General features: G+C 39.5%; 1 protein-coding gene across 5 annotated transcripts; it reads left to right on the top strand.

Moving 5' to 3' along the window:
- Positions 1 to 262: 262 nt before the first annotated feature.
- RB195_004059 (uncharacterized protein) lies at positions 263 to 26966 on the top strand (the record flags this gene model as incomplete). 5 transcript variants are annotated; one of them, XM_064178318.1, is made up of 35 exons in its annotated part: positions 263 to 355; positions 1223 to 1280; positions 1510 to 1642; positions 1699 to 1798; positions 2966 to 3130; positions 3345 to 3511; positions 6548 to 6676; positions 7409 to 7503; positions 7595 to 7688; positions 7743 to 7830; positions 8489 to 8633; positions 10380 to 10495; positions 10689 to 10802; positions 11048 to 11277; positions 11726 to 11886; positions 13403 to 13483; positions 13540 to 13714; positions 13799 to 13967; positions 15627 to 15810; positions 15887 to 16148; positions 16728 to 16852; positions 17081 to 17157; positions 17223 to 17350; positions 18194 to 18335; positions 18835 to 18975; positions 19075 to 19137; positions 19449 to 19607; positions 20488 to 20624; positions 22956 to 23126; positions 24193 to 24337; positions 24403 to 24504; positions 24737 to 24777; positions 24926 to 25070; positions 26375 to 26556; positions 26614 to 26740. In XM_064178318.1, 35 exons carry the CDS (start codon positions 263 to 265, stop codon positions 26738 to 26740), a joined length of 4644 nt encoding a protein of 1547 aa, XP_064033016.1. The 5 variants fall into 5 exon arrangements, with proteins under 5 accessions (XP_064033016.1, XP_064033018.1, XP_064033019.1 ...); XM_064178319.1 differs by lacking the exons at positions 15887 to 16148; positions 16728 to 16852; positions 17081 to 17157; ... (11 more) ...; positions 26375 to 26556; positions 26614 to 26740 and having other exon boundaries at positions 15646 to 15675; XM_064178317.1 differs by lacking the exons at positions 13403 to 13483; positions 13540 to 13714; positions 13799 to 13967; ... (15 more) ...; positions 26375 to 26556; positions 26614 to 26740 and having other exon boundaries at positions 7595 to 7830; positions 11726 to 11921.
- Positions 26967 to 27464: the final 498 nt, after the last annotated feature.

Below are 27464 nucleotides of genomic sequence, written 5' to 3'. Positions count from 1 at the left end.
TACATACACATGACTACAAGGAATATTCCCACGCCGATTAGGCACCAACGAGGGGCGTTATCGATTTTTTGCGACCGTTGGAGGCACACGAGTATTTTTGGAGCACGGTGGACAGATCAATGGGTTTTTAACATCTGGGCAACGTGCAAACGCACAACAATTTTTCAAATGGGTCAGTATGGCTGGACATTGTCGTCGCTTCCCATGGTGATGCAATTCGTTATCCGATTCGCTAGCTAGTCTTCTACTATTGTTCTGCGAAATGAGAAGGGATGTGTGTCGACTGTTTTTGCTCCTCATACTTGTTGCGACCTTGCCGGTCTTTATTCTTTATCGACAATTAGGATATGAAGTGGTTGGTATCAACTCTGTTTTCTTTCCTCAAGCTTCTCAAGCCGTGCGTGGTTTCGGTATTTGTATGTGATTCTGTTCAGTCAAAACCGAGAATCCTTCATATCTAAGCTAGATACACTCTGGATAGAGCATTATCATTAAGACCTTTGCGGCACCGTTGACGCATTAGCTTCGAAAAGTTCCTCCTAGTCTCATAAGTGCCAGTTAAAGAAATGCTACGTCGGTTCCCAACATCGATCGTACAGTCGCAGCCGAACCTATTACCGACTACGCCATACCCGCTCTGTCGATGACTTATCTGCAGTAGAGGCCAATTTTTTTTCAACGCTCCTTGTTACGAGTTTCGGTGTCCCCTTCCGTCAGGTCGTGAAAGTGCGAAGAGTTCTACTTCATCCTCTCAAACGCTTCCAAAGTTTTGCGAACCACAATTTCGGATTCGTAGAAAGATAATGACAGCTGTGCCTATCATTGTCTTCGGCATTTATGACATAGTCGGCGATCAGATCCGAGAGGAGTTCCTGCGTTCGAATCTGACACACCATCTAGTCCTTTTATCCGAACGCCAGATGGTGCTCTAAAATCGTCGATCCACTGTTCGCTACATTAATGTTGTGCTGAGTAAACTGTACTGGAAGCCATGTTCCTTACACGTCACGTTCCACGCCTAATAGGTATATTACGTATATTAGAGTTAGATTTCTTAATCGTATTTTGTATTATAGTCAGTTGTGTTCGTCCAGATCTGTCAGTGGTGCTTCACAAATCTCGAGAAATCGTAATATGCTAAATAATTGGCGACATATTAGTATTAGTAGCTAGTAGAGATAGTATTCATATTGTGTGAATCATTAGGTTCGTTTTTTTTCAGACTCATGAACAATTGCTTTCGTATTACCGCGACGAGCTCACTTCAAGCACAGGCCTCAGTAAGTTTTCTTTTCTCTCGAGTATTTGTCTCTACTTCTCAAATTCGGCTGTTTTTAAACTTTCTGACTGCATAAGAATATTAACATTTCCATACTATTACATGCTGTTCGCATGCATTCTTAGCCCCATTAGAATTCTAAGGTCTCTGTATAACAGTCTAAAAGTCTGAGTGATAACATTTTTAATCTTCAAGTCAGGTGTTTCTTAACCCACAGTTCCTAGTTACAGATAGTGATGCATCCTTACAATGTATGCAGTTTCCCCAGGACATGTCGTCTTATCCACATTGCTTCGAAAAAATGCAGTGGTTACGAAACGGGTGGAAATCTCATAGCTGTTATACTGCTCTTGGAGTTGATGGGTATTTCCTCGGCTTTTTCTTAGAACCTATTTACACCCAACATTTGTTCCCTTTAGATCGGTATGTTCATTCCGACAGTACCTTTCTACAGTAGAAGACTTTTGTCCTCCCACAATTTTTTTTCGGAGGCCAACGACGGCGGAGGTCTTTGCTGAGGTTGGTCGGTCGCGCCAGGTTATTTCACTCTGACTTTGTTGCGAAGGAATTTTCGCATCATGCTGTTTTCCACTATGTATATATACATATACGGGTAAAATGTAGTTGGGGGGCACTCTGGCGCACCCAAATCGAACTACTTTCCTACTGTTTTTGTGCGATAATTTGAGGTGATTCATGGCGGGAACTCCCACTGTGCCAGTACTGCACCTGCACTCAGAGCGCGAAAAACATCATGGAGTACAATTGAGTGGATGAGTCAGTCGGGACCCTAAAACCTAAGCATCAGTCTTTGAGGATCCACGACACATAGGTTGAAACTACTCATTACTTCTGAACGATGTGTCATACTTTTTTCTCTTAGCAACTTTAGCTTACATGTCAGAGATCCTCTAGAATTAATGCTTAGATCTCAGGGCTTCGAGGGATATAGTTATTTACTTCCAGAAATAAGGGCGTCAGTGAGTGGCCACTCCCAGCTACTTTTTACTCCGAACAAGTTTACGAGAAATAAATAACTAAGTAATATAATGTGTTGATTCCAAAAAAAAGAACCGAAAATGAGTTCCATAGCAATCCACGATCACTAAGTACGCATGCAACAACTTTTATTCAACATTTTCAATTTGTATTCGCAAGTTGGTCGCCCTAAAAAGGGCCGTTGGATTAGCCTTTATGAAGCTGTGCAGGTTCGCCTGCTTCGCGACTTTGACGGGACTTCCACAATTGGGGCAAAGTCGCTCCTTCCACAGCAATCCACCATCAGCGATCCATTCGCCGAATTCCTCCTTAGACTTCGATGCAAGCTCCGGCCAAGTGATAATCGGTAATCTGAGTGAAGTCGCGAAGAGTCAGGAACTTAGAGGCACCCATTAGGCAAATGGAATGATTCAACGACGAGAACGGCTAATCTGTTCTGTGGAAGTCTTTGCCCCTGCTATGCTCTATGGCCGTTTTCGCGCTCTGAGTGTAGGAACAGTACTGGCACAGTGGAATTCGCCGCCGTGAATCGCCTCAGATAATCGCACCAAATATAGTAATAAAGCAGTTTCCATCAGAGTGGCCCCCTCCAACTACATTTTACCCTACATATACTTGTATATGTGGTGGTATATATATATACACATGAAGGGCAGAAATGATCCTTCCAGTCGTATGTTTTTTCAGACAAATACAGACCTCCAGCGACTCCTTACTGTACTTAGCGGCAATGCAGGCAATTACAATTACATTAGAGAGCGCCTCGTGCAGCATTGGTCTAGCTGGACAGAAGCTTTGCGGAAGACTCTCGGAAGGTACCCTAATTCTATGTCCAACAGGAAGAAATTGAATGTGGGTGATACTTTTCTCATGTTTGCCATCATTTTTTTTTCTGACGTGGCGAATTTATTCAGACGTTACAGTTAGGTGTTGCAGGTTAGAAAATACGACCAGTGGTAATGGACATAGACTATTGTCATCCAAACAAATGAACTCTTAAAATCGTCGGAATCATTATTCATTAGGAATCACCGTATGAAACTATTAACGTTACTTCATTTTACAGATTCTTATTCATATGGGATTACTAACTGAAAAGAATCTGCATATCGGTGAAAAATCGGGTAGTGGTGGACCTCTTGGTGAATTGCTGCAGTGGTCGGATCTTATTGCCTGTTTATTCTTGTTGGGACACAATTTGTACATATCCTCTGACAAGATGACTCTTTTAAGGTTAGTTTTTTTTTGCCTTATGTTTTATACTTGAGATCCTTTAGAATCTCAGAAGCTTCTCCGAGTTTCGCTTGTGTCTAGTTGCTTTATCTTCTTTGGTGCTGTTTTTTTTTCTCTTCTTTTAAATGATGTTGCCCACTAAGTTCTCAAGAACGCAGGGTTTTGTACCAGTGCTCTTTTCATATTTTCTAGCATTTTGTTCTTCTTCATGAAGTAGTGATAAAATTGGCTATGTTCAAAGCCTTCGTTTCTTTAACGACATTCCCTTTTCGAGAATCACCAATGAAACAGAAACGATGCTTAAATAATTAAACGAAGCAGGGAAGAAGATAGGATTGCGAACAAAGAAAAGAAAACACAGCTTATGAAGAGCCTGTACTCCGAGGAAGGATGAATACAATTCGAAGGCTTCCAAATCGTGGAATCTTTATCATACTGTACCTCGGGCGTTTCCTAAATGTGAATGGAAGGATGAAGCAGTAGGCAGTATTCATACCCGTTAGGTAGGCTCCGGATCAGGAGCTCCGCGCCCATCGGCTCGACTCGACGATTCTTCGAGCGCTCTGTTACGCACTGGTGACGTGGCCACCGCTACCCCGATAAGGAGTTACTACTCAGATAACCCCCGAGAAGAGAACGGCGAAGAGGCTCCCGCAGAGTTTTCTGTGTATGCTTCCGAGACATTACGTATCCGGTGGAAATGCAACGGGAGTCGCGAATATTTCTCGACGATGCCACACGTCAGTCATTAATGGAGACATAGACAAGATGATGACCGTCTTAGATGACCACAGGGGAGGAGAGAACTATACAGTTACAAAGAATTACGGAAAGAAGTAGTGACGATTGCCGAAATCGCTGAATCGATTAAAAACAACACTTAAAAATACATGACACTTGATATTACCTTCAGAAAGTCTAGAAATCTTATCAGATGAGCTCTTTTTCTTCTAAGAGGTTAGAGATATAAAAGATCTCCCTCTTAGTCATTTATTTTTTTCTACATGAAGACAAATTGAGCTACAAAAAGCTCGGAACTTGCAGGATATCGATAATTCTCATTCCTGTAACTTTTGAATGAAGGAATGTTCTCTTTTGTCGATGAAAATCCTCTAATACGTATAGTCGGGTCAAAACGACAAGCTGCGTATGCGGTTGTGTTCGAAGCGGCACGGTGGAGATAGCGGATGGAATCGAGCTGGAATCATCGCGAACTACAGCGATGAACGGTGGTGGAAGGGTGGCCTCACTCGATCCTAACCGCTACGCTCCACCGCACAATCACTTACGCTTCGAGCGCAATCACTTACGCAACTCCACCGTGTTTTATGTCGTTTTGAGTCTACAATAATTTGAAGATATTAGGTGCATCTTCTCCTCATATTTCACATGAGTATTTTCCTTGCTTGTGGTACGGTAACAAATTTGAGATAGTCTTACATCAGAATATCGCTTCTCAAAATTTGCATAAGAAATTTCCAGTGGATGTGTTTCATTCTTTAAAGCAGTTCAGTAGTGAGGTATTTCCTAGCTGGTGATGCAGCGTATGATCTGGGGTAGTTAGACAGAGTCAGTTATCTGGGTAGCAATGACGAATTATCTCCACACTCCATTTCTAATTGCTTAGTCAAGGGATAAGCGGAGCCATGCTCGAAAATTTACGCAGTATGGTCTTCGAGACTCCGCGACACGGCGTAGTGTATATAGGAAATCAAGCATAGGCAGGCCACATTATGAGGAGTATCGTCGATGGATGAGCTAAAAAACGTTATATCGGATCCCAAGAAATGTTGAACGGTCTTAGGGAAGTTGCCAACGAAATAGGATGATGTGTTCGCTGTAGGAATGGACCAGCTGAGAGTTTAGCTGTATACTGCTCAAGGAACTCGTCAACGTCACTTACGAAACTTGCGGACATCTTAGATGGCAATTGCTAGGGAAGGAATGACTGGAGATGATGTGGAGCCCACACGTTCAGTTTCAATACGTAGTGGGAGGAGTCATCCTGTAGCTTCTTTCCTTTTTCTCACTAGAGACCCATTTTTCTAGTGTTTGTGTCTTTTATAATTAGAAAACTAGGCGTGTCTGAGTCTCTGTCAAACACTGCTGCACCTTCTAGTCTCATGATAAGTTTGGTCTCGGAGTATCAACAAAAGCGCTAAGATTCGCAACCCTTTTGTAGTTGAAATGAATTTACTGCTCGGCATAATTGCTACTGTGAAGGCAATATAAGTTTACCAAACATTTTACATGTAAATAATAAAAGTCAACCAATTATTTGAAGAAGTTCAAGAATCTCTTCGGCGTTTTAAAATAAAGCATTTATATTCCTAATCTTGCTTTCTGATGTCTAGATCTCAATTTCTTTACGACTGAGATCGCGAGAGGAGATCTTAAGATTACTCATGGGAAAACGTTGCATTATCAGGGGTAAATCAGTTAAAATGACCATACCAGGGATGTCACGTGATAAAGGAATCCGCGAGAAGATCTAGAGTTAGCGTTGTAGATTGTGATGTCATGAGTGGGTCCACTCATCTCTCCCTGATCGTCGTAAGAGGCGGATTGAAAGAAAACGTTTTTTTTTTTTGTAAGGACGATTTCGGTCGCGACGCTCCACCCTTCTGCACCCGCCGCATCCAAGTGCGTTCGGTCGAAGATCAGTGATTTCTTCTCACCAGCCTATTCAAGTAAAACGAATGAATGGGCTACTGAAGGACCAGAACATGTGAATGGAGGTGCTCTTTTAACGTACTTCGTAGGAACTAAAGTGGTTCCCACGGCAGGTTTACTTATTTATTCATGCATTAGGGAGATTGACATATAACAGTAGTAGCATATAACAGTAGTAATGTAATAGCTTCCTTTCTTCCTCATTTTCTTTTTGTTTCCTCTAAGCTATCTTTAAAATCCAAATTCATTTATCCTTGATGTTTGTCTTCTTGTAGGTGTGTTTGTTGATGTTTCAAAGAAAGTACAAAAGATGATCATTTTCAAATCATATACCTATTCCTTAGAAATTTTCCAAAGTTTCAGACACGTTGACAACTTCCCTCTCAGTTCTCCATGCCCTGAAAAGAACCAATTTCAACTAAATCTAATTATCACGGATATTATAGGACTGAGGTCGTTCAAAAAGAGAAGAGATTTCTTAGTCCACCATAAGTGAGTTAGCACTACCTTTTTTTGTTTTCTCTGGAACTCTGCCCCTCACATTTATGACAGTGCTGCTTTCTTCGAATCCACTTTATGTTCGTTTTTGAAGGTATGTAGCATCAGTGATCAAATATAATGATATGTTAGTTTTTTTTTTAACATGGCATTCATTTTGTGTTGTGTATAAAAACGAGAGCAGCACAAGTTGTCAGTGATGGAAGAGAATTTTGCACAAGGAAAAGAGTTGAGCTTTTGACTCCAGAGTTGTGATAAACTTTTGAAATAAATCCGTTAGGAGGTAAAATGTAATTGTGTGGGAGAGGAGCACCATAGGTGCGATAGGGAGGAGCCGGACCCTTCTCAGGTGAAGGGGTCTAGCTCATGGGATGCAGCTCAAGTGATAAGGATCCCTTCCACACCTGTCCGAAAGTGAAGGGGGTCGGAGACTTGGTTCCGACTATCGTATGTATTTGAGGCATTCGGCCCTTATTTCTGGAAGTATATATCTAAACCAATCGGGGCCCTAAGACCTAGGCATTAGTTTTATATTATCTATGGCATGTAAGCTAAAGTTAGTATGAGAAAAGAAGAAATTAGGATAGAGATACATTTTCCCCGCCGTTAGGGGCTAGTGACGTTCAACAGCAGATTTTCACGTCTTTCAGTCCTTCATGATGACATTGAGTTCACATCACTAGTTTGTTTATCTGGATGTTTCTTTAAAGTCTTTAAAAATTATAGATGTCGTATACGTTTGGTGGACAGTTTTGGTACACATGTCGAGTTTAACTACAGATCGTATTTTAATGCTCATCAAAGCGAATTCGCAATGGAAGGTGCGAATCGAAGTGTCAGATTTTCATGTGCAAAACAAAATTAATTTTCTCAGTTATGTACTTCCGTTCCTAGTTTCCGCAGCTTGTTTAGGAACCAAGCAGAAAAATCCTTGGGGTGGACATGGACTTCAACTTCTACAACACTGGACATTTTTTCCACACACTCCAGACAACGGATTTCTAGGGTTTGCGGTTCATAACGATGATGTGGAACCAATGTTCAAGCGCGGTTCTCATAGTCTTCCTTCTTCACTAGTCTACGGGAAAGAAAAATATATGTGGAATGAATCTGAGACAGTGATAAACGTGCTGAAGAAATTCACTGAGGTACCATTATCTTCTAATTGAAATAGCGTTCGTCTTCTCATTTGTGTAGCTGAAGTTGTTTCGACAAGGGCTTCCTAGTTTATTTTTAATGGAATAACATGTGCTTGAGATATCAAATTTTTCTTCGAATTGAAGTACAACCTTTGCCGTTTTTATTTATTATGTAATTCGAACGTCCTTCACGAAAATGCTTGTAAGTGTCTCCTAGCTAAGTACAATTTTTCATGTTGAAAAGTAAGTTACTGTCAACGGAGAATGCTTTTGTGCGACCCTGGTTGATTATTTGTGGTCATAATAGTACACATGGACAAAAAATAGGTCTGTCATCCATACAACACTACCCATGACACAAAGCATCAAGCAGTTCCGTTATAACAAGATCGGTGGTTGTGTAATTTCAAGAAACTTGAGCTTACCAGTTGGGTGACGTGTTTATCTGATTTAAAAGTAGAGCACTAGGAATTTGATTATGTTGGAATCTTGCCACGAATAGATAAGGGCAGGGATGTTTACAATAATGAGCTGTATGTTGTAATCCATGTACAGTAACAGAAGTTGTGCTTTAATCCGAGTTAAAATTTCACTGATGTCTCCAATGCACGTTATTTTATGCAGAGAATAAATTTGGGTGCTTTTGTTGAAGGATTATACACTTAAGGTTCATGCTACTGTTGCTGACGTAAATAGTACGGAGTCTCCTATGTTTTCAAATATTATCAACCATGGTTTTCTAAATGCTTCTGATGTTGCATCTCTTCTAAAATCAGTGGACATATTTGTCGGACTTGGATTTCCCTTTGAAGGTTTGTTTTCATTCCTAGTTTTCTTTGTTGTACCAATTTCTGTCGGAGCATAGTATACCACTCTATGCAAATGAAACCAATGAATAAGCTGATGATGGGACCAGAGACGTGTACATTGAGGAGCGTTTTAACATATCTCGTAGGAACTAAAGCGAATCCCACACTGTCTTTTACGACGATTAGGGAGAGTTGAGCGGATCCCGCAATCTACAACCCCATCGCTACCCTTTTGCTGTGAGTTCCGCACCACGTCAAAATCGTGATACGCTGCCTTTAACTTCCATTTTTCGCAAAAACAAGTGATCCGATTAGCATATCTCTGAAAAATGATCTCGGACTTTAACCGCTCTAACCTTTTCTGTCTTTTCAGTGTTTGGGAAATACAAGCATTTAAAAGTTTTCTCAGTGTTGTTCTTCAATTTCTTTCTAAAAGTTTCTTCTCAGCGACTCAGTTACTGGGTTCAAATGTCGCTGTAGGCGCAGCATTTCTGGTTCTGATTTGTGCGTTCCGTGTCCCAGAATTTAGCAAGCTCATTCAAATTTGACCTTGCACTCTATTTTCCTGCCTTTTACAAATCAACTTTCCGGAAGTTTTTTTCTTTGTGAAGTTGCATTCCCAAGCAGTTTTTTTTTTCAACTATAATGTTTGATTTCTGACGTTTGATAACTGAGTTCGGCTCTAACTGCAACTGCATTTGTTTATTATTTTTATTCTATTACCGCCCTCATCATTGCAAATATAATTTTCTTGAGTCGGAAAGTTCCTGGAATTGGCGATTGAGGATTTGTTTGCCAAACATGCGTATTTTGACCTACACTAGCTTAACAAGCAATACAAAACTATAACAGTATAAGAAGCATGCAATAATAAGATTAGAACATACTCAGAAAATCAAAGTAGTTCACTTCTATATTCAAACACTTGCGCCAGTGTTTGCTTGTTGTTAAGATCACTCCCGGAAAGCTTCGCTCTAAAATACTCCCACTATTATATAAGTTTAGCAGCCCATGTGGAACTGGAACCTAGTTACGAATAACGTAACTAAAATGTAATTAACCATAACGTATATTCGCTTTTCCTTCTCTCTCGAGACAGGTGAAAGATCTTTTTCTGTGTCATTCGAGATCCTTCGGAAGGTATGTCGCCAGAAGCAACCATGTCAATGCCCGTCTTGCTGCATTCGGGCCACATCGACGCTGGCGAACATTTGGTCACAATGTTGTGTTAAGGACTTTGCTAGAAACACATTTTTTGAAATAGGAGATTGTTCTTAGATCCTGTTTGGTTAGTACGCGACTATGCTGGGACAATTTTAAATGTCTTCCACTATCACATTTGTGACTGAAACAATAGCAGTGCTGCGTAGGAGCCCTTCTTTTTTTTAGCACGGGAGGGATCGATACGCATAACTTGAATATGGCGTTTATACTTGTCTTTTCTACGTGTTTCTACTCACTCAGCTGTAGAGATTTTCAGTTTTTCCTCAATACAAGCGGAAAATCCTTAACGAATCGAAGAAAGATATGGATAGGATCTCGCGTTGGCAATATATTTTTTAAATGGTCGTATGGAGACTTTTTTCCAGAAATACATTTATGTTACACTGGTTCTTGTTCTTTTGGCTGAGAGCTCCCCACAAAGCTCAAATTGGCAAATGTTTTTGAAAACTTTCCGATTTTATTGACGGACTGCGTGTGTATTCCAAATTTTGCTTATTTTTCGCTAATTTTCTACCTTCTGTTTAGGACCGGCTCCACTGGAAGCAATTGCTCATGGTGCTGTGTTTATAAACCCAAAGTTTCATCCTCCTAAATCTCGACTGAATGCGGTATTCCTTCGCGAAAAGCCAACGCTTAGAGAGGTTGGATGTGTATGTATGTATATGTGTGGTATTTAGGAAGATGACAGTGTGAAAATATTCAGTTTCCTAGACCTTTCCAAAACATCTGTAGTTCACAGACTTATTTACTTGTTTAGTTGTTTTAAATTTGCCTTCCTAGTGTTGAACACTCGCGGACAGAAAATTTTCATCTGCGTTTTTTTTTTTGTTTCAGTTTACCAGTCAATCGCCATATATGGAACGTCTGGGTAAACCATATGTTTATACCATTGACATTAATGATTCAGCGGCTTTGAGCGACGCAATCACAACTGCACTGAAAGAAAAAGTGAGCTGTTATGTGTGTGTGTTTTTTCGTGGTTGAACACGTGACGGTGATATAAGGACTAAATTGAACCAGTACCAGATTCTCTCTATCTTACCTATCATTGGGCTGTGTGAGTGAAGGAAGAGGAAACATAAAGATGTTTCATATTCACACCGCTTACAGACTTTGCAAATTGACACTTTGAGTTCTCGGTTCCCCTCTTCCTTTTCTTGCCATGAGTGGTGAATAATCTGTTCTCGCTTTAGCCGAAGCCTTTTGTACCTGAAGAGTTTACACCGGAGGGGATGTTGGTTAGAGTGAATATGCTGGTTGTGCGAGATCTGTGTTCGAAGAAATCAGTATGGCCACCAGCAACTTCACTTCAACCGGTATTGGGTGCTCCGGAACTATCGTGTGAAAAAGGTTGTGAATCGGCTGGGTTGGTATGCGAACCATCGTTTTTCCCACTAGTTAACTCTGCTAGTGTTCTAGAGAGGTACGTCTAATTTTGATTTATTTTTTATATTTGTAACTTGTATTCTTCACTTTATTCCCCTTTTTTCAATTCTTGTTTTTTTTTTCTCTTCGGTTGCTTTTCGAAAATACTCGGAAACAATTGTACTTAACCCTTAATTCTCTCGGTTGGGATTCACTTCTTAGTGAACGATGTATATGAATTCTGAGCACGTCAGCACTCTTTTAATCATCACTTTTCTGTACAAATCAATCCAAAGAGTTGGTTGAAGTTCAAACTGTTACTTTCTTTATCTTCCATTGCATGGCTGAAAGTTTCCTTTCTATAGATTTCACATAGCAGTAGAAGTAAGAGCTAATGTTTAACAACTACTGTGATCTAGAATTTTTTGTAGGATAAAAATTTTGTCTGAAGTTCGAACCTGTGAGTGTGTTATTCTATACAGACACTGCTTGTCTATTCTGTTTAGACTGGTTGGCTGTACGGAGGACAGACTTGAGAATTCAACAGCGCCTTTTGCCCCGTATGGGTGTTCACTCCAGTCGAGTTCATTAATGTTCAGTTGTGCTTCGCGGCCTCCCTCAGGGAGCGCTATAAAGCGGATATGTCCATGTCGAGATTATTTGCCAGGTCAGGTGGCGTTATGCAGTGAATGCGTCCATTAAGCCTGAACCTAACATTCGATACTCGCGTGTATCCGCCTTTAATTCACCACATGTGACGATGATGTTGATAGTGCCAAAATTACGGTTACTTGTATTTTTTTCGTTTGTGTTAACATTCTTTGCCTCAATGAGTACTGTGATTAACTTTAGTAGCCAAATATTCGCAGTTTTTAATACGGTAGCACGGTGCGACCTCTATTAGAAATAGATTTTATCGTATGTTTAAATGTCATGGGGATGAAAAATTAATGACGAGATTAATTTTGTACAGAACTTAACTGGAAACTTTTCCGCATTATTCGTCTTGTTACTCCACTTTGTGCGTTTTCCTTTCAAGTTAAGTGCATCCATGCTAACTTCCCCATTCATCGCATATCAAAAGCTCATTTTATGCAATATCTTGCACATTTTTTTGTTCTTTTCCGGCGTAAGTATATGTTTCATGTTGTCATTTTTTCACAATGCTTGGTGTTTTCTGTTTTTTTTTATCATCAGCATTACTCACTTTTTAGAATTTAAACTCTGCTTCTGTGGAATTTCATCTAAGTCTAACAATTTTATTATATATAGTTTCAATTGTCACACTCCCAGGAATTCTGCTAGAAAATCTGCTCATTGTATTTCAGGTATGACGAAATTAATTGAGCTTGAGTTACGGAATAAATATTTCAAGGGCGAAAGCTCTAGCCTTACGATAAACCTGCAATGTTGACAATACGTGAATATTGATGAACCGTGTCATTAACATGTCATATCCGATAGTTTGCAGTATTTTGCTATTTATAGGAGAGTCATATTATTAACTGCAAACTTTTCTAAGTAATTGAAGGGCTCAATTATGTTATCTTTTACATTCCAGAGTCTAACAAATGCAGCAATGTTGAAATCTTCTGTGTTATTACTTCTTTTGTTATGTTTTTGCTGCTCAAACCTGCTCGCGGAAGGACAAATATTTTTTGGGGAATCGATCGTTTTCGTCTTCACATATTATATATTGCTTCTTCACTCTTCTTAAAGAAATATTGATATCTGTAAGGAGGATTATTGTTCAATTTTTTGAAGGGTCTGCTTTGACAGTATTTGTGGAACAGTACTAAGGCTCAGTTGCAGATTTTTTCCACATTGATTGCTTTTGGTTATGCTCCTTGCGGAATCTGCTTATGACTATTATGAGGTTTCCGATAACTACGCTGAATCCATAAATTGTTGTTCATATCACTAAACTTACTTCATTAAAAACCACACTAATGTTGCTTATTACGTGAGCGTGGTCATTCTCTTAGTGTAGGGTAAATTGTGAGAAAATGCATCAGAGATCGGCTACTTGCTACTTCTAAGAAAAAGAAGTTAGAAGAACCTATGCTTCACAGATGGACCGGCTTTCCTCGATATCAATTTTATCAATAGATCACAAATGGAACTTAAAACACACAAATATTCATTGTTATCTTCAGGTATCTTATGAAACACGCTAATGTTAGGTAGTCGGCATCCCAATACACTGCATCTTCTCGCCGGAAGCTCGACAACGACGGCTTTGGACGCTGCTCGCGCTCTTTTGGGTGAGTCATCCGTTCTTCTGTTTGTCGGTACTGAAGTTCTAGGTTTGATTTTGTAGTAAATGGCGCAAACGCATGTGTCAGAGCTGACGAAGGAATAACTCCGTTGCACGTGGCGTGCGCTTATGACTGTCTGGCGATGGCACAGCTTCTCATGCACTACGGCGCAGATCCCGAAGCTAGTGACGATCATGGGCGAACACCTTTTAGTATGGCCACAGGCAGTACGCACAGGTCAAATTACTCACTCACTTCAGTCGCTTGAGCTTATGTTACTTTTTCTTGGAATAAATTTCAATCATTCTTATGCTCCTTTAGATTTCTCCAACGAATGCTGACGAAAAGCACAAGAGATCAGCGCGGAATTATTCACCGCCTCTTCGCTTGTCACACTGCCATGATGGGTGTAAACAAAGTGTTGATGCGTGGTATACGAAGAAAATGGCGAAGATCCCTCGGTGCAATCGGCTGCAGACGACCACCATCGGTGAGTTGAATTCTGCATTCCTTTCTCATTTCGTGTTTGTCTAAAATATAACTGTTTGTGGTTCATACATCTTGTTTGGGAAACGAATTTAAAAAAAACAGCGGCAAAACCGTTTTGGCCGTTAGTAGTACATGATCGATAGCTAAACCACCATTTAAAAATGATTAACAATAAGAGCCATCAAAGCCAAAACAAAGTTCTGCTGAATCTGCAGTGTACCTGTTATGCATTAGTCAAGGCAACGTTCGAAAAAAAGTACGATGTTGGGTTCGGATGAAGTGAGAACGAGTGAGGCGAATTTTTTTGACATTTGTATTTCCGTAAAGAGCTGCTTTGTCGTGTAGTTTGGTCACGAGTAATCCTTTCGCGAATTCATTTCATCCTTGGGCATTAAAGAGTTGTTTAGTCACGATATCTCATCAGTCAGTTCTCCATATTCTGATTTCCGGGTATGTGGGATATACAAAGTTCTCTCCAAGATACTCTAGAACTACTTAGGTGTTTGAGAGTCTTGAGTGCTACGTAATAGTAGAGAGAATTCAACGTTGAAAATTTACTACATCAGGGCCTTTGAACTCATTGCAAGAATAGGCAGACATTTCTACATCAATCAGCTGACTTCCGATTGTGCCAGAAGTTGGGAGTTTTTTTCAACATGATGCTTTTGTTTTGGCTGCCAGGCTTTTTCACGAGAATGCTTGCTGCTGATGTTTTTCTCTGTTCTTTTGTTAACACTAGAACCACAAGACTGATGAAATGAAACCGTTTAAGCCATATTAGTTGTTTGCTTTGTTCGAATAGTGCGCTCCACTAATGAACCTGTGTGATAGTGTTAAACTGTTATTCTGTTCGACAGTAGGGGTATCTCACAAATTTTTCTTTCTAAATTCTTGTTCATCCTACTACAGTTCGGTTATTAAAGGCACAGATGTAGAAAAGGTGTGGAAAATACTGAACGTTTCAGCGAATTTCTGAATATGGTTGGTTTCAGTTTCTGGGCAGACAACCACATGAAAAGATGATACCTTGATGGGGATAGGAGGTTACCCACCACAGCAAATATCGAACTGCGAATAATAATAAACTGCTACAGCAACAGTCTTGAATGAGTATATGTTTCGCTTGTTGGGATATTTTAGAAATGCACCGATAAGACGTCTAAATCTTTACTGATTCGTAGGTTATAGCACCAAATATGAAAGCACTTTTCGTAAAAACTTCATCATGAAACAACACTACTGCTGCTTAGCAACACTGCTTAGCTTAGTCGTACTCGAATTTTTGAGGAAAAATGGCACTGGTCTGTTTCTCTCTCTCAATTTAATCTCTTATTGTTTCAAAACTAAAGTCGGTTAGGGAAGGATCAAATCATGCCTCAATCTGAGAAATTTGACTTCCTCCGAAGATATTACTCCAGAGAGAGGATATCAGTAGACTATGTACAGTTAGAAGCAAGCAACGATGACCACTCTTTAAACAGTTTTACAGTCACTTCCATCAATATATTAATAAAAATGAGACTATTTAGATCAAAAGGTGGCAAAAATAGAAGCGCGAAATGAGAAATAAAGTTGTTCAGGTCTTTGAGAGTATGGACGTTGTCGTCTTTTGCATTCGAGGGGTCTCTTTATGAGTTTTACCTCAAGCATTTTTTTCTAGGAATCGCTTCCCGTTACAGAGATGGAACCAACTACACCGACAGCAATAGTATCACCGATGTCTGCTGAAAAAGACGCGCAGGAATCCAGCAATGGCAAGCCGTCTAGCTCACGTGTTTATTCTGGATATCTTCTATCAGACAAAATGCCACACCCATCGAGCTCGGGAACATCTTCTCAGACTGGTACATTGCAATCCCACTTCTAGTTCTTCCTGCAAATAGTACAACTAAGTTGTTTTGTCCATTTAAAAACTTTCAGTAACACCCGTACGAGAAGGAATCGCAGAAGGAACAAGAACTCCTTATCTCTCGATTACTCCAGAAGCTATTACACGAACACCTAAAGCAGGAACTATAGGACGAGGAGCCGAAGCCAACACTAGCAGTGAACCTGATGAAAGTGTACCGAGAAGAAACACGCACGCGTCATCACCTGGACACGAAGAACAACAACATACGAAAATTTCGAGCCGTTCAATACATTCAGCGCAAGGAGCAGCCTTGAACACAATCCAATCGAGGTTTGCTCAACATTGAGTTTTAAGAATTCTAAGAATCTCAGTTTTTCCATAAGGTCGTCGGTTTTTGATCAATTGCCAAATACGGTGTTATTTTGATATTTTATGGGCCCAGCGACGAGATCGAGCGCACTCAAGTCTCCAAGAAAAATTGAGATTTGTGAAATCCTCTAGATTCACTGCAGCTTTGGTTCCAATCTATACTTACACCTCAAAAATTTCAAAAAAGGAGACGTTTAACCGTAGCATCGCGTCTTGGAGGTTGTGAGCGGCGGAATGCATTCGAATTTTCGTGTTCAGATCTGACAAATAAACAAACCTTCATTCTAGAACAGAACTTATTTTAGTCCAACCTTAAACAGTAACATAGTAGGTGCTCGAAGTGTGTTTCAGATAACTTGAACAAACGAAATTTGTGAGGTCCTCAGAGAACGATGCGCTCAGTAATGTTACCATAATAGTATTGTAACAGTAGCATTGGTAATGGAAAGCAAAAGCAAATTTACCATTTACAAGTTATGCCACATTATTAAAATTTTTAACTAAAGTTTATTTTTATCTCCGATGAACACTTGCTATTAGAACTCCAACAACATCAACTGTACCCGTGTACTCGAAATCACAATGCCAACCGTCGGCACCGTCTATCGAGCAGCTACCGGACGATGACTTTTCCTGTTGGTTGAGTGAGAAGGACAACAGTCATGGTATGTTCTTAAATGTACATACCAACATCCAGGGGTACAATTTATTTAAAGATATAGTTACTAACGTTTACTAGACTAATTTCTACGCTGCTTTAATTGAATATATAGGTGTTTTGATGCCAAAAAGCTATTTATATTATGTTGTTGTTTTCATTAAACGTATCTATTTTTATACATTTGTCCGGCTAGGACCTTGTATTCGTTATACATTCACTCATACGTTTTTAGACACCCAAGGAACAGATATTTACTTAACAGCTGATGAAAGTTTCGATATGACTGAGCTGCAGCAAGAAATAGACCAGGTAATTCTGCTGCCACGTCATGGAAATACTGTTCACGCTTACAACGCATTCTGTTATTTTCAAAGACTGGCAAGCCGATTTTGTCACCATCTGATGAAGATGCTCTTCTTCGAAAGATCCGACGTCTTAATGACGCGCAGTTAAGAGCTGAATTGAAAAAAGGGGGGATTACAGCCGGACCAATGTGTGAAAGGTGAGATTGTTTTGAACTAGAAAATGATCTCTTTCTTAGGCTTAGCTGTGAACTGCACATCTAAGCCTTATCCGAAAACACCTGTTTTCCCCACAATATTTTCCCTTCTGTTTGCAAAATATTTCTCTTTATAGTTGCTGAGGTAGTATACTGATAAGAAAGAACAAGTCTTTTGTTTTTATGATAATTTGTCATTATCTCTCTTTTGGAAAAGTCTTGGAGAGTATGGCAGTTTCATTTTTTCCCTTTCTCGACATTACTCGGTTCAACTTATTACTTATGCTTAAAACAATTTCTCCACTCAGTGGGCCACGTTGGACGACCTTCATTCTTTCGCATTCGTATGAGCTATTTCTATCCCTACTACTTAAGCCTAGAATTAAATCCTGTATTGCATAGGTTTCAAGCATCTAAATAGTGTACTGATAAAAAGGACGGACCTTTGGCCCGTTTTGTTTGCAGGTGCAAGCGCTGCAGGAAATTACCGCTCCCGCTCCTTTCCCAGTTTTTTTTTTTTAAATCTTTGTTATGAGCTTTACCGTTCATTTTCGACGTTTATGCTCAGGTATCTTTTGCAGAACATAAAATCATATTTAAAAAAAGATAATTTTTTGAGTTGAGGGAACACGTGAAAAAGAACTTGAGTTTATTTTGAAGAATTGTCTTTATTATTTCACTGATAACAATTTTTGTGCTGCTGAAAATAAGTGAAAAACAGTTTTTCACTCTATTTCTCCTCTTATTTCTCAATTTGCTGGAGGTCGATCTTTTAACTATTGAGTTATTATTAATTATTACTTAGCCAGCCTATTTCTAATGGGAATTTATCGACGTTCAATTAAGAACCCGGAAAATCTACGAAAAAAAATTGTTGGCATTACAACGAGGAATAGCAGACACGAAAGGAGCCCGATATTCACGTCAACTCGAATTGGCCATGATGGGCATCGCATTACCAGATACGGGAAAAGTGTTCGATAATAAAGTAAGTTGTGAGTATGTTGAAGGGTGCCACATCAGTTTCTTCCCTATTTTTCAGATTTTTTTTGTTTTTTATTCAACAACAAGGATATTCTAATTCACTAATATAGGCAGCGGAATTGTCAATAGTCTTCGTCCATCAATTTGATAGATTGTTGATTCTTTTGACGCAGGTTGCTGTGAATTAAACTTTTGACGACCGTGGAGAGAAACTTATAAAACATTTAAATACATAGTAGTGACTAAACGATAGAAGCACAGTGCAAATGCGTAAGCGGTTGTGCTCGGTGCAGTGCGGATGAGCGTACGGTTAGGATCGAGCGAAGATCCTAGCTAACACCCCTCCTTGGTGCCGTTCGCGATGGTCCCGCCTCGATTCCAATCGCAGTCTCCACTGCGCCGTTTCGAGCGCAGTCGCTTACGCCACTGCACAGTGCTTATTGTCGTTTTGACCAGACTGTATATTGCATTGATCATTTATCAATCGAGGATAAGTTTTGCAGATACGAAAAGAATTCGAACAGACTGGTGTCTCTGCATTCTGTTATCTTCTACTAGATCCTAGAATGATCACGACGGATGTGGAGTCTCTTGATTTGAGGATATTCGTACCGGCAATTTTTTATGTCGGTAAAGGGACAAAAGTAAGTTACTTTGGAGCAGAGAGCGATTAGAATTACTCCGGAGTCAAAGAAATACTGCGAAGTTGTGAATTATTTCTTTTTAAATAGCTGCCAGTTTAGGCTCGTCCTCTGGCTCATCTGATCGAGGCGAAGAAGGAAAGAGAAGCGAAGTCGCCAAAAGTAGTATGTTCTCGTATTCTGTTATTAAAGTGCAGATATACGGGAACAAATGCAGAAACGATAGAATCGCGTGACCTCAGTGATCATTTTAATAATTTTGAATGGATGTACGAAGGGTATCCCGTAAACGTTCATTAACATTAATTCAGTCATTAAAAGCGTCAAAATTCTACAGTTCACACGTATACGTATTTCTTCTTCATATTGTCTGTTTCAAGCAATATAACGTCCGTCTTCGGAAATGAGACTTCTCGTTACAAAAATCTAGCCACTAGTTCATTTTGATTGAAACATTAGTACTAGACCGAATTAAGGTTTCTGACGTGAAGCTTAGAAGAATCGACTCAATTTGGGGAAGTGACAATGGAGTACTCTGCCTTCAAATCAACCATAATGTCTCCGATGATGAAGCGTTTGTTCGAGAAGCGGCACTGATCGAAGCTATTAGATTGGAGAACTTGACGAATATAAAGGCAAGTTAACCTCAGCTATATTTTGCTGGACTGTTTTGTTTGTATTTCGGATTTTTTTCTTCAGTGGTTAATGATATCTAAAGTCGATTGTTCCACATGAATACGAGAATTGTCTGTGTATTTTTGGCATGGTCACCCTATATTCTGCCTCATAGTTGGTGCAAAGAAATAGTGAGGTGTATCATTTTGGAAGATCGCGATGTTTAAGGCAATATCAAATGAATGAAAACATTTTTGTTGGAGGTCCTAGCGCTAATCAAGATCCACATACGATAAGAGTGTTATGTGGAATGAGAAGTTGACCACTTTTGTGCACTGATTCATGAACTATTTTGTGCAGTCTCTACTTTTCTTAAGAAAAATTCTGAATGAATTGGTAGTTCCTATTTGTTGTTCTTCTGCTAGAATATGTCTTGATTTTACCTTTTTTGGCATAACACACACTAAAGGGTCCCGCCTAATTCGAAGTAGTTCTGCGTCAGCTGATGCTGTACTTCTTGAAGAGAGTAGACAGCCCTGATTTCTAATTGAAACAGAAACAGAAACAATCACTAACATTCATTTCATCGTACCCGAATAATCCTAGGAACAGGACATTTTGGCTTTTACGCGTTGAAACAAACAGTTGCGTTCTATGATAATCAAACGCCAAACCGAAGAACAACAAGCGTTCTGCATAAAATATAGAATCCCACGCAAGCCTTCAGCATAAATCTTATTTTAATTACTGTGCATCAAATCTTCTTTTTTGTGGAAATTCATTACGCATTTTTTACATATGAAAAAAGTTTCTTAATTTTTTGTCTTTCAATCATTGTATCACACTAAATATTGTGGAGGAGAAGAAAGCAAACTTTCAGTGCTATCTCATTCATTGCAGGGTGGTGAATGGCGTGGATCAAGCAGGACGTGGACGTTTTCAATGAGAGCGGAATTTGGCACGTATCAACTCCAGAGAGCGCTTGGTGTGTTGAAAATGGAAGGGTTGCGGCCGATTAAGCCTGAAGCACTGCCAGAGTCGTTGTTTCCTTTCTCGCACAGGAAAAACCCTTGAGTTTCTCGATCTAAGAAAGATTTGTTGAGGCGGCCAGACTTATCCTAATTGTTTTTCGTTTTCCGATGGATTATCATGTTAGCTATCATTCACTGTCAAGGCTACTAAGACGGCATTTCTCCATCCATTGGGCATCCTCAGCCTCATTTTTATCCCAGGTCGTTGTGTCCCCTTCCATAGTGGAATTTTGTAGAAATCAATCTGTTTAACTTGTAGCCTTCATCAGGAAAGAGCACCTGATAAAATACTGAGCTGATCAAAGAATTGGTGGACAGTCTAGTCTACACGACATGAAGACATGAAGCTCGGTGTAGTTGCGAAAGTGGCTGCGCTTGAATTGGTGCCGTGGAGCGTAGCGGTTGGGATCGAGAGGAGACCCCGCTAGCAGCTGGTCCCAACTCGATCGCAACCAATAGCTCCACCGGGCCTCTTTTAGCGCTGTCGTTCACGGAACTGCACCCCGTTTCATTTCGTTTTGACCCGACTGTAATACTTCCTATTAATATTGTTAAGCGCGTGATCATATTGGTTAGTTCAGTTGTGTGTATGTAGGGATGTATCCTTACTTTACTTTTCTCTCCTTGAAAATGGATTATGTAATTGATTATATGATGGATACACTTTATTCGTAGGATATGCGGTTGTGATTATTTTGAAAAAAAAAGTTATACATTCAAATGTAGCTTCAAAGCTAATTTCCTTGCTGTCTTTCATATTTATTGTATTCTTATTGTTAGCATAAAGGTGGTCCGATGTGTCATGCTACTGCCAGCAAAAGGTAACTCCAAGAATTACTCCTGGTATGGATTAGAAGTATTTATTCACGCTAAGATTACCAGTGATACATGGCTACCAAAGGAAAATCTCTGGATTTTGACATTTTTTAAGAGCAAAAATAGGCACTTACATTTCTTTACCAGACACAACAAAAATCTATCATTTCTTCGGTTTCGTAGTGGTTTGATTTACTGCTTCCTTTGTTGATGGTGACGAATTTCATAGATTCTTCAGAGAATAGTAGTAAGTACATGTAGGTTTGCGCCATCGTCGATGCATACATGATATTTCTAATTGGGATTGTGGATCTGAACCAGATGCGCATGGCCTTATAATTTAGCTCTATTCACTTTTCTCCTCAAAATACTTGTTTACAGCGACTTAGAAGCGTCCTTCTTTCTCGAAGTAAATAATTAAATCGAGACCCTAAGACCTAGGCGTTAGTCTTAGAGGATCTATGACATCTAAACTAAAGTTACTAAGAGAAAAAAGTAAGAGCATACAGAAATAAGGGCGCCACTGAGTGCTCCTCCCCGACTACATTTTCCCCGGGTTTTCTATATGAACGTATGTGCTTCCAGTAGTGTTAGTACTACGAAAAAGAAAACAGTGATTATACAATTGAAAGGTTGATGCTGTACAGAAAGGATCCCATACCAACGAAATCAAAAAAAGTTAACGACATTCCGTAAGAATGCGTCCAGGTCGTGCTAGTGCAAAAGTTCGTAGAGCGTTGTATTGCGTCTGAATTCTTTACGGCCTATATTTCAGCGCTGAATAATGTTGATTCCGATTATCTACAAAAAATTTCTTCTGTCCTCCGCATAAACTTTTGCATGCAAATGATCCCCAGAGTCCCTTATTTTCATATGTCACTTGAATGCTTTACATTTGAAATACTGCCTCTCTTTTCTTTGCATCTTTCGTCTTAGGAATTGGAAGTTCGATATTCTTCGTCTTTGTAGAACAAAACATCAATTTTTGCTGTGAATAGTTCAGTTTTGGAAGTTCTGATTTTTTTCTGCTCAATTTCCATGAACGTGAACTGGAAAGTCTGCTACAGTTGCAAGAGTACGGAAATTCTACGTTTAAAGGTCGAAGGCAATTCTACTGCAGCCAAAAAGCGCAGCTGAGGTCCTATTTTAACGTTTCCTTAATTGTTATTTGTCTTAAGAGTGGTTACAATCTGAATACTGTTCTTTTATGCACACTCATATGTCCCACACGTCCAGAAGAGAAGAGTAACCTACAACTGAAATACTTTAAAAACACTTTTTTTAAAAGAAAAGTTATACTTCTACTCGCCACAACTTTGCAATTGCTGCAGCTTTATTTTTCGAATAGAAATACAGCATAATAAATATCGAACTATCAATTCCTAAGACGTAAGCTACAAAGAAAAATGAAGCAGTATTTCAAATGTAAAACATTCAACTGACACATGAAAATAAAGGAGTCTGGGAAGAAGTGTGATACGCAGATATGTTCATCAACTACGCTCTTGAACTATTTTTCAGCTGTCTTTATGTGATGATCAGTAGTCGAGAGAAAAGACGTGGGCTTCGAAGTGCAGCTAGGGAAATTGTTTCTGGAGTTCCCAATTCTCAAGAAGGGCTGCTACTGGACCTGCCTTCTGTTTCATCGGTGCCCGCTTACGAATTCTTCGCTGAAAGAATTTCAGAATCAAGGTACTCTTTTTTGTTGGTTCTTATTGATTGCATTTCTCATTCGATTCTCTTACTTTGCTGATATTTGCAGTTTTTTTTATAGTTATTAGATTACTCTAACATTCTTCTCATTACTCTCCCTCCCTTCTCTGATTTATGACGAAGAGTTGAACTTCAATAACTCGTGATGCTGCATGGATTTGTGTGTTTTGTCAGCTCTCTGCTAGTGGTGGTGTCATCACTGTGTGACGGGGAAAATTGTCTGGCATTGATCAGTCTGTTTGGGGTGCACCAACGCGTTCAACTTCACTTTAGAATATAAAAAGTTTTCCAACGCGTGTGCAGCCTATACAGTGACTTGCAAGTCCAACCGCTTTATCAGGTCAGTACCCTTGCCCTCTCAAACAAGTAACTAACATTTTGACCTTGGGTGGCATTCGATTATCGACCGCGCACACGTCGTGGTGATCTCTTACCCCTGCGCTACCCTCGTTATTCAGTACTATCTAGTTTTCAAATTCGAGCATTTCTGACAACGACTTATCAGTTTACAACATTTCATAACAGCAGGTAAAACATTCTTATAGGATTCGAAAAAAATACATTTATACCACATTCTCATTTCTATCACTCCTCGGCTTGGTGATGCTAAGGTTTTCTTTTTGTATCTGTTGATTTTAAGTTGAGAGAGCTAATCTAGACGTTGGCAGACATTTTCTTTGTTTTAAAGTGGAAAATGCGTGACTATTGTAATTAAGACAAAGACTGTCGCTATCATTCGATGTGTTTTGATACTCACCTGAAATCCCCTTTTCTGTGTTTGACTCGTCGCAAAAATTTGATCCTCTTTAACGTTCTTAATTTATTCGATTTCTAGTACAAAATTTTGACATGTGTGGTAGCCCATATTTCCATAGCTAGATAGTTCGAATGGTTAGCCTTCTCTGTCAATTTTGTAATATTCTGTACTCTAAAAATAAGAGAACGCCTCAAACCAAAACTGATCAAAACCCTTCTTGGAAATTTAAGTTTTATCAGTGCTTTTTCATGTTCCATACATTCTCTTTACTTTTGCATCGTCTTTCAGTGCTATTGAGAAATTTGATGGAGATGTTCGCGTTGGGGACATTATTATTGTGAAAGTGAAAAGATGCGATGCTGTGGGCGCATACGTGAAGCCTTTGTGCTTCGCTACACGAATAAAACGGGACTTAGAATGGCTAAATTTACAGGTTGGCGTTTGTCTAGTTCATGTCTTTTGTATCCATTATACATTAATGTTATTGAAAGTTTTCAGTTTTTAACACCGTTGTCAGCGTTATCGCGGCGAGTTGCTGTTGGTCAGTATTTAGAAGCACGAGTAAGTAGCGTGCAGCCAGTGAAAATTGAGCTTTTAGAAGTATGTTTGATTCATTTTCTTTATTCACTTTCTTACCATTATTTCCGCTCAATTCTTTAAATTTGTTTTTGAGTTGTTATTCTGATATTTTTTTCGTCTTCTTATTTACAATATGTGCTTTTTCGCAATCCGTAAGTTTGCTGATTTCTCTGAGAAACAAATTGAACGGACGGACTTGTTTTTTTATGCGTCCATTTGCTAATTTCCTTTTTTTTCAATTTTGATTATTGAGGCTCCGCCGTTGTCGTCGAATGAATTGCCGAAGTATTTCAGGTAAGTTAATTCGACTTACATGGGCAAGTTCCAAATAGATTGCCATGGTTCTGATTTTATTCTGTAGTCTTTATGTCAATGTTCTCATCAAAGAACAAAATTCTTAATGCGAATTTGAAGAAACGACGAAATCAGCACAGTTTTTCAGGAATGGGCGTGACATGCCACAACATTCGCGATACTGGGAATTTATAGAGGACAGCGGGATGTTACGGAATACATACCTAGCAGAGGCTCTCTGTCTTCCTTCGAGTTCTCCGTTTTCATTCCTGACGATAGAAGGATTAGATAAGGTTTGTGAAAGAGTTATATACAGATTTGTCATGTCTCGAATTGCCCGCTCTGGACGACAAATCGTTCATTGATTTCTACACCAGGAAGACATCGTTTATAACTTCTGCGAGCACGCATCTAAAGCAGAAGTAGGAGGAGAATCCCAACAGAATCTCTCTTGCTGCTTCAGCAAAATTTGCTGAAATTTCGTGCGTCACCCGCTAAGTTTTGCCCTTCCGATCACTATTCGCATTCCAGTGATTTCGCGATTAAAATGTAGGGAAATAGTTGAAGTACTCTCCAATCATTCAACCGCAAAAGATGATGTCTGAAATGAAAAGTAATCTCCGCTCCCATATAGTCATAAAATGAAACTCATTCCCCTATCATTTTGTACCGGCAGTTCTCTTGCTTCACTGACATTGGAGTAGCTATTTTTGAGACACCTTTTATATTTTCTTTCTAAGCAAAAGACAGCAAACCATCTGCAGTTGGGGAGGCATAAGCAGACTACGACCTTTTTGAATCCGTGACTGCTGATGTTCTTCCACTCTTCGAGCGAAATCCACTTATTGTTTGACAATCTCACTTCCTTTTTGCATTTTCTTTCTTCCAGTGAAATTGCTTAACCCACTGATAACTGCCTATGTTTTGCTTGCGATCAAAAGGCATGCTATCGCTGGTTTTAGTATTTTTCCCTTGTAAAAAGAGTTAATACGTTTCCCAGGAACATAATATATTGGTTGGTTATCAGTTTAGCAAATGCGTGGAAACTAATAGAGAAGAGAGTAAAAATAATGCAAAATAAATTATAATAGCATGTCCCATCAACTCTCCTTCCACATATTTTTTCTTGGTGCTGTGTCCAATCACCTTCTCGGAGCACAATAAGTGAGTTCCTACGTGTTGATGCACGCACAATTAGTATAATTTTTTTCCCTCGGAAAGTTTATCTTTACTGTAATCATTGTCAGTTCTTGATAAAGTTTTCTGCAGAAACCTCCACGTTAAAATTTGTTTCGTAGTGTTTGTGAAGAATTTCTAAACTATCCACAAATTGCTCCATTCCTTTATCGACGTGTGACATGAAAGTAAAATTTGAAAAAGATGTTAGATCTTAACTTACACTTTCTAAAAATGCGCTAAGGCAACGTTTTCGTGATGCGAAAGAGCGTGAGTGGCAGGATTTGAGCTTGTGAGTGCGCAAATATATCCACAAATATATCTATAATGTATAACAGCTATGTTCCAGCATCCAGAGCTAGTATTTTTTTCTGTTACTCATCTGCTAATGCCAGAATAATTCGTAAATTGTCGTTTTGAGGACAGAGCTGAGCCTGCATCGGTTCTTCGCAAACGCCAAAATGAAATGCTTGCTGACGAATACGTGGTTCGAGGAGTGGAACAAATGCGATCAGGAAACAGGGAATCTGCCATAGTCGTTCTGAACCAAGCGCTCGAAATCAACCCACTTTGCGTCGAAGCGTTAGTAGCAAGAGGCGCAGCGTGAGTTCTGAATTCGTGCTCACTTCACACACCATTGCTTTTGCGTCGCATCACCAGATATTCGACGAATGGTCACTATGTTTTGGCCGAGGCTGATTTTGATCAGGCGCTCATTTTGGCGCCGACACATTCCAACGCTCGGAATTATATGGTGGAGACGCTCATCAAACACGCTTCTTTGTGAGTTTACGTTTTTTTTCCTCAAAACTTTTAGCAGTAAGGGACTAAAAAATCAAGGATGTAAATGAATGAGTAGGCTTAGACTTCTCGAGTGGGAGTCGGAGAGAACTGTATTTTCCCTGAAAGGCTTTGTAAATAAGTATGATCACCGTATCAGTGGTCTTATTGCAATGCGTTTGATATTAAGTGCTATCCAGCCACTCACATCACTGTACAACGATCTTCGTTGAAAAGAATCTCGTTTCCGGCCCACACATATTTTAGTTTCATTGTGATATGCAGGAGCATCCCCGATTTTCAATTATTGACGTAGGATTCAATTATGCATTCTATGATGCTTACTGCATTTCCCTCCTGCCTGCGAAACGCCCAAATTTCCGAAGCATAGGTCAAAATAGAAAGAACGGTTGATTAGGTGGTCAGATCGGAGGTCAAGTCGTTCTTCATGTTAATTTGTCAACCTAGATATATATAGCCGGAGCACTAGGAATATACGTTCCGTTGAGCGTGAATGGTGCATCAGAAACCCATACATTCCTCATGAACATCATTTTATCCAGATTCACCTAGAGACTGATCTTTTTACACATTTCATTTCAACTTCGTCTCTTTCGTAATTTGAATTGGTAAGTTACGTAAGTCTCGCCTCCTCCCGAGATGATTGCAGGATTTTTCCTGGATACAAGACTTGCGTGCAAAACGTAAAGACGAAAGTAATTGTCACATGA

Source organism: Necator americanus, chromosome I, assembly GCF_031761385.1.
Source record: "Necator americanus strain Aroian chromosome I, whole genome shotgun sequence".
Taxonomy (NCBI): Eukaryota; Metazoa; Nematoda; class Chromadorea; order Rhabditida; family Ancylostomatidae; genus Necator; species Necator americanus.
Note: the sequence above shows the minus strand (reverse complement) of the source record. Positions and strands in the feature narration are given on the sequence as shown.